The sequence below is a fragment of the Nelusetta ayraudi genome, unplaced genomic scaffold (assembly GCF_046127955.1).
Source record: "Nelusetta ayraudi isolate G7.1 ecotype Tasmania unplaced genomic scaffold, CSIRO-AGI_Nayr_v1 ptg000238l, whole genome shotgun sequence".
NCBI lineage: Eukaryota > Metazoa > Chordata > Actinopteri > Tetraodontiformes > Monacanthidae > Nelusetta > Nelusetta ayraudi.
The window spans coordinates 740,001-747,463 of record NW_027466287.1 but is presented as its reverse complement, the minus strand read 5'-3'; the positions used below and the strand labels follow the sequence as shown (position 1 = coordinate 747,463).

The 7,463-nt window shown below is 47.6% G+C and overlaps 1 protein-coding gene across 1 annotated transcript in view; it reads left to right on the top strand.

The window, feature by feature from the left end:
- The first annotated feature begins 3,738 nt into the window (after positions 1-3,738).
- Positions 3,739-7,463, top strand: part of LOC142882232 (N-lysine methyltransferase SMYD2-B-like) — a 5,186-nt gene continuing 1,461 nt past the window's right edge. Inside the window, exons 1-8 of the mRNA XM_076016830.1 lie at positions 3,739-3,989; positions 4,967-5,030; positions 5,425-5,535; positions 5,641-5,701; positions 6,369-6,493; positions 6,630-6,697; positions 7,021-7,123; positions 7,373-7,463. The exon at positions 7,373-7,463 is cut by the window's right edge and continues 20 nt beyond it. Coding sequence (XP_075872945.1) covers positions 3,820-3,989; positions 4,967-5,030; positions 5,425-5,535; positions 5,641-5,701; positions 6,369-6,493; positions 6,630-6,697; positions 7,021-7,123; positions 7,373-7,463 — 793 coding nt within the window. The 5' untranslated portion in view covers positions 3,739-3,819. The remainder of the gene's footprint in view (positions 3,990-4,966; positions 5,031-5,424; positions 5,536-5,640; positions 5,702-6,368; positions 6,494-6,629; positions 6,698-7,020; positions 7,124-7,372) is intronic.

The window sequence follows — 7,463 nt, the reverse complement described above, 5'->3', positions numbered from 1 at the left end:
GTTAGGGTTCCTCAAGTACTAGAAGCCCCAAATTTGCTGTGGGCGCTTCTTGGGGACTCCTGATGAAAGAGCAAGTGGCCCCATGTCTCTAGGACAAAGTTGAAATTTCACCCCATAGACTTGCATTGAAATAAGGCTGAAGCTAGGGTTAGGGTTAGGGTTAGGGTTAAGGTTAGGGTTAGGGTTCCTCAAGTACTAGAAGCCCCAAATTTGCTGTGGGCGCTTCTTGGGGGCTCCTGATGAAAGAGCAAGTGGCCCCATGTCTCTAGGACAAAGTTGAAATTTCACCCCATAGACTTGCATTGAAATAAGGCTGAAGCTAGGGTTAGGGTTAGGGTTAGGGTTAAGGTTAGGGTTAGGGTTCCTCAAGTACTAGAAGCCCCAAATTTGCTGTGGGCGCTTCTTGGGGGCTCCTGATGAAAGAGCAAGTGGCCCCATGTCTCTAGGACAAAGTTGAAATTTCACCCCATAGACTTGCATTGAAATAAGGCTGAAGCTAGGGTTAGGGTTAGGGTTAGGGTTAAGGTTAGGGTTAGAGTTCCTCAAGTACTAGAAGCCCCAAATTTGCTGTGGGCGCTTCTTGGGGACTCCTGATGAAAGAGCAAGTGGCCCCATGTCTCTAGGACAAAGTTGAAATTTCACCCCATAGACTTGCATTGAAATAAGGCTGAAGCTAGGGTTAGGGTTAGGGTTAGGGTTAGGGTTCCTCAAGTACTAGAAGCCCCAAATTTGCTGTGGGCGCTTCTTGGGGGCTCCTGATGAAAGAGCAAGTGGCCCCATGTCTCTAGGACAAAGTTGAAATTTCACCCCATAGACTTGCATTGAAATAAGGCTGAAGCTAGGGTTAGGGTTAGGGTTAGGGTTAGGGTTAAGGTTAGGGTTAGGGTTCCTCAAGTACTAGAAGCCCCAAATTTGCTGTGGGCGCTTCTTGGGGGCTCCTGATGAAAGAGCAAGTGGCCCCATGTCTCTAGGACAAAGTTGAAATTTCACCCCATAGACTTGCATTGAAATAAGGCTGAAGCTAGGGTTAGGGTTAGGGTTAAGGTTAGGGTTAGGGTTAGGGTTCCTCAAGTACTAGAAGCCCCAAATTTGCTGTGGGCGATTCTTGGGGGCTCCTGATGAAAGAGCAAGTGGCCCCATGTCTCTAGGACAAAGTTGAAATTTCACCCCATAGACTTGCATTGAAATAAGGCTGAAGCTAGGGTTAGGGTTAGGGTTAGGGTTAGGGTTAGGGTTCCTCAAGTACTAGAAGCCCCAAATTTGCTGTGGGCGCTTCTTGGGGGCTCCTGATGAAAGAGCAAGTGGCCCCATGTCTCTAGGACAAAGTTGAAATTTCACCCCATAGACTTGCATTGAAATAAGGCTGAAGCTAGGGTTAGGGTTAGGGTTAGGGTTAGGGTTAAGGTTAGGGTTAGGGTTCCTCAAGTACTAGAAGCCCCAAATTTGCTGTGGGCGCTTCTTGGGGGCTCCTGATGAAAGAGCAAGTGGCCCCATGTCTCTAGGACAAAGTTGAAATTTCACCCCATAGACTTGCATTGAATTAGGGTTTGGATAAGGCTGAATCTAGGGTTAGGGTTAGGGTTAGGGTTTCGGGGTTCCTCAAGTACTAGAAGTCCCAAAATTGGCGTGGGCGCTTCTTGGGGGCTCCTGATGAAAAAGCAAGTGGCCCCATGTTTCTAGGACAAAGTTGAAATTTCACCCCATAGACTTGCATTGAATTAGGGTTTGGATAAGGCTGAAGCTAGGGTTAGGGTTAGGGTTTCGGGGTTCCTCAAGTACTAGAAGTCCCAAAATTTGCGTGGGCACTTCTTGGGGGCTCCTGATGAAAAAGCAAGTGGCCCCATTTCTCTAGGACAAAGTTGAAATTTCACCCCATAGACTTGAATTGAATTAGGGTTTGGATAAGGCTGAAGCTAGGGTTAGGGTTTCGGGGTTCCTCATGCGCTAAAAGCCCCAAATTTCGTGTTGGCGTGTCTTGAGGGCTCCTTATGAAAAAGACAGTGGCCCCATGTCTCTAAGACAAAGTTGTCATTTCACCCCATAGACTTGCATTGAATTAGGGTTAGGGTTAGGGCTGAAATTAGGGTTAGGGTTAGGGTTCATGTAACCATATAACCCTAGGATTTTTGCTGAGGCTTGGAACTAGGGTTGGGGATGGAGCTGTCATGATTTTTCGGAAAGGTTGAGATTTTTTTCTCTTTCCCTCTTTTCCGTGCTAAATCATAATTTAACAGTCATTCATGCGATTCTCTGACTCATCTGAGTCTTTACATTTTTTGTCCCTGTCAAATATCAACCCTCCACCCAAAAAAACACAAACACAGTGTCTAGTATGACCTTATTTCATTTTCGGACATGTTGAGATTTTGCATCCTAACGTTCTTTTTCATGTTGAACTATCACAGAACAGTCATCCCAGTACATTTCTTGCCAATCTGGGACTTCGTAACAGTGTATAGTATACCTTTTTTTTTTTTTTTTTTTTCATTTTCGGACACGTTGAGATTTTGCATTCTATTGCTCTTTTTCATGCCAAACTATCATAGAACGTGCATATACATAGAAATTGTTTGCGCTTGGTCACCCTGTACACTGATTGTTGTCTGAGTTGAACTGGCGACACCTTCTTATGTCAGAGGGTGCACCTGCATGTAGATGCCACACGATGGCACAATCTGACAAACTTGGACTTTTGATCCTGTCAGACTTTTCCCTGATCCGCTGCTGCCCAGTCCAGTCTTGATGAAACATTATCTGTGTTTGTGTTGGCACTGTCACTATATTATTTCTTCTCTGCATTAACTGATTTTAAATCAACTGATCTACAGACACTCTTTTGATCATCGGAACGTTCTCAGATGTCACCGCAAGGTGGCATCACTGGATGCCACGCGAACCACATTTTTGGCTGATGCGCTTCAAAAGAAATGGACCGTCATTCGAGTCGAACCGCCATTTGATACAATTAGAGCTGTTTGCCTTCCTGTTCTGGCTTCCCTTTCTCTTCATCTCTGGACCAACGTCAACGGAACCAAAAAAAAAACAAAAAAAAACTGTTTGAATCGTCTTTGGTCACTGGATGCATGTAACACCTGCAGCAACAGAGATCACCGGCCAGAAAACTATTTGAGCACCACTTCTGCATTTTCACAGTTCTGCCGCTAGATGGAACTGACAGACCGAAATGAAAAGCAGTGTGCATGGAGCTTCTTTTTTTTTTTCTTTTTTTTTTTTTACTCTCTTTCATTTTGTTCTTTACTTCTTGTCATGTTCCCGGAGGAGGCGACAGCTGCGCTTCGTGCAAGATGGAGCTCGAGAGTGGCACAGGGAAGAGGCGGGGCCTTACGTAACGGCCGCAGCAACGTTTATGAGATTCGGATTGTTTACAACAACAGCTAAGTTTATTCTCTGGATAAACATGGCTGCGTCCACTTGACGCATCCTGGTTAAGTCAATGAACATTTCAACAACTCTGATTTTTTTTTTTTTTTTTTTTTAATAACAAAAAAAATAAGTGTTTTTGATGCATTTGTCTCACACGTGGGCGGAGTTAGTGACCCGCCCACGCCCGTTCCTGGCTACGCACGCAGGTGCCTCTTGCAAACATGACGCTGCGAAGCCACCCGACTCGGCCTGTGACGATTGTGGCTGCGTGCTATTATTGGAGGGGGGGGGGTGACGCCCAGCAGAAGCCCACCTCTCCCCCGGGTCCCTGCGGGTGAGGGGTCTCCCTCCCTCCCTCCCTCTCTCCAAACCACCCGCAGTTCCACCCTGCTGGCCGCCCCGAGGGCGACGAGTCATTTCCGGCCGGACGGCATCATGACGGGCCGCATCGAGGGGCTGGAGAAGTTCGACAGCCCGGGGAGGGGTCGAGGTCTGCGGGTCACCAGAGCCTTCAAGGTCGGGGACCTGCTGTTTTCCTGCCGGCCCTATTCCTTCGTGCTGTCGGCCAAGGAGAGAGGCTGCTACTGCGAGGGCTGCTTCGCCAGGTAAATGCCCGCTGACGCTGATTCTCCTCCGCTTTCTGTCTCACAAGTCGACGGCGGAGAGAGTTGAGAAGACGACTGCACAATATCTGCGATGATACGCCATCACGTGGCTGCAAATCCACGGAGATTACGACTAATTAGAATCTAGATGATGGCATTTTATTTCATTTTATTTATTTATTTTTTCTCAAATGTTCAGAATCTTGCCAGGAAACTCTTACACACACACACACACACACACACACACACACACACACACACAATACTTGTGGCTTTCAGTCATAAAATGAGACCCCAAGTGTTCATAAAAATCTATTTTGGTGACAGAGCTCAACTTTCTAAATGTGGGCGTAAACCTACGAGCCTGTACACAGACACACAACACATACATCACATCACGTCATCTTTGCCTTAGCGTTTGTTTAGTTGTTTGTTTGTTTGTTTGTTTGAACTCCCACCAATAGACTCACTGCTCTTGACTTTCTAAGATGCTAAAACCCAAAATATCCCTCAGATCGATGCGACTCTGATCTCTTTGCACACCTGAGGGGGCTCGGGGGCCGCTGGAGTGGGCGCCACTGACCCAACCCTCTACCGATTCTCTGGAGGTTCCATTCAAATGTCATTTGCAGACATTCTTTGACTTTCCCTGACGTGCTCATTGACTCTTGACTCGCGACCTAGAAGAGGTTCGTACAGCGATGAGTCTGAGCGGACTCATAGTCAGCTTTCCTGTTCCAGCCGCGGCGGGGACAGCTGCTCAGTCTCTGGGTCAGCTCTATTAATACCAGAGAATGTTCCAAAGCCGTCCGTTGCTATCAGTTACGACGGGCGCTGCCGTCGCAGCAACTGCTGCTCAGTGGATGTTAAATCAAGCCACCAGACACTGAACTCACAGTCACCCTGCAGCATCTCCTGGGAAAAGTGTGTTTGTGCGTTGGTGCTGCAAACTAACTCACTCGCCTCGACTCTTGCAGGAAAAATGGCCTGGCGAGATGCGGCAAGTGCAAGAAAGCCTTCTACTGCAATGCCACGTGTCAGGTAGGAGGAAGCCGGGTGGAAGCTTTCAGACTGCAGGCGAATCTGATTCAAATCTGATTCCTTCTCAAATCCGATTTTTAAGGGCTGACCGTCCACACTGTTTTTTTTTACCAAGTGTTGGAGCTGTTCACACTGAGACACATCTGTCCAAATGCCATTTGAAACTACCTGCCGAAGGTGGTTTCAATACCGTTCAGGCTACAAAAGAGCCGTCTGGTTTCAATATGGATGGACCAAAAATCTGATATTGGCTGGCAGTCTGAACGCAGCTTAAGACTCCTCATCCTGGGTGGTGGAGGGAGTCTGTTGAGAAGCACTTTTTTAAGGGGAAGGGACTGGAGATTTGAAGCTGCTTGTGACTCACAGCCAATCATGTGTGTGTGTGTCTCTGCAGAAGGGAGACTGGGCCATGCACAAGCTGGAGTGCGCGGCCATGAGTGCCTTTGGGGAGAAGTGGTGTCCCTCAGAGATCTCCCGCCTGGTGGCCCGGATCCTCACCAAGAAGGTTGGAAACGTTGAAGAAAAATTTCTCCGCCATGTTTGCAGGCTCCAGAATCCAGTAGGTTCTCATACGCGTCTGTCTGTCTGTCTGTCTGTCTGTCTGCTACAGAAACTCCAGAAGGAGCGATGCTCCTCTGAGAAGATCCTGCTCATCGAACAGATGCAGTCACGTGAGTCCGTTTTCACCACTGATTCGCTTGTAAACGGGGAGAGCGGGGGAACTCGCTGCCACGGGCACCTTGTGTTTGTCGGCCTGGTTTAGAACTTTTGTTGATCCACCTGTCGCCACGACACGCTTGAGCTACTTTACGGCAACACGGAACACACTGAGGCCACAAAACGCCTTTTACTGAGGCCGTAAAGTTGGCAAAAGTGACCAAAGACGACGGCGGAGCCGCCGTCCTAAATCAAAACATTCCTGCTCCAGCTTTTTTCTTTCTCTTTTTCTTTTAATTCAATGTTGCCTTTAGGAAAAAAAAAGTCAAAAAGTCCTCAAGATGTCCATGTTTGGGATTTATTGTGTCTAGACGGAAAGTGTTGAAAGTGACTCTGGCGGTACAAGAATAGCCAGGCCGCAGTTTCACACACACACACACACACACACACACACACACAGTCTGGCAGCTTGTTGCACACAGTTGTCACGCTGACAATGTGTTCCTGCCTTGACACAGTGAGAATGGCTGAGGAGCTGCTTCACCCTTTTCTAGCTTTCAATTTTTCAGACATCAGACCAAACCTGGTTGAAAAAAAAAAAGACAAATGAAACTTTTGCTTTGACCCACTGCTATTCAAAACGAAATGTTCCTAACTATGTGACGTGTCTCCCGTCCACAGACGTGGAGGACATGGACAACGAGAGCAGGGAGATGTACGAGGCCGACGTCGCCGGCCTGCACCGCTACTTCTCCAAACACCTGGAGCTGCCCGAGCACAGAGAGCTGCTCACGCTGCTGTCACAGGTGCTGCAAAGAACCATTCTTCCTCTGCTGCTTCTTCTTCTTCCTCTACTGCTGCTGCTGCTGCTGCTGCTGCTCCAGAGGGGTGCCAGGCTGAGCGGTTGTTCTGAATCTGTGTCTGTCTACCTGATCGTCACAGGTTGCCTGTAACGGCTTCACCATCGAGGATGATGAACTGTCCCACATGGGCACTGCAGTTTACCCAGAGTGAGGAGGAACACTTATTTTATTGTTGTTGTTGTTGTTTACAGTCATTCAGTTATTATTTCTTGTCTTGTTTTTGATGTCCATGTCACTGTTTTTCTACATGCTTTTGTAAGTTATTGATGTTACTTTTTTTATTTGACTTTATGTGACGTTTCTTATTTGCTGGTTAACAAAAGTAAAAAAAAAAAAAAAAGTCACTCCTCAATCAGTCGGCCGTGTTAACCAGAGGGAGACTCTGATTGGACGCCTCTCCTTTCATCCTTTCCTCACCTTCTCTCTGCCCCCCCCCCCCTCCCTCCCTCTCCCCCCCTCCACCTCCCCAGTGTGGCGCTGATCAACCACAGCTGTCTGCCCAGCGCCATAGTCACGTACGACAGCACGTCAGCTGACATCCGGGCGGTGCGGAACATGAAGCCCGGAGATGAAGTGAGGAAAAGTGACAGCTGCCGTTAGAAGGGGGTCGGCTCCTGTTCCCTCCTTACATTTTGTTTTCTATCTGCGTTGGTGTGAGTGAGTGTTCAGTTCAAAGAGTGTGAAGCACTTGTGTTGAAAAAGTTAGAAAAAGTGAAATAACTCACTGAAATAAACGGTTGTAAATAGGACCAAATGAAACAGGTTAAAAAGAAAAAAAGTTTTGTTTTTTTCAACGTGCTGAGCGTTATTTTCCGTCTCCAGGTCCTCATCAGCTACATTGACCTTCTGTACACCACAGAGGATCGCAACAACAGGCTGAGAGAATCCTACTTCTTCACCTGCGACTGTCAGG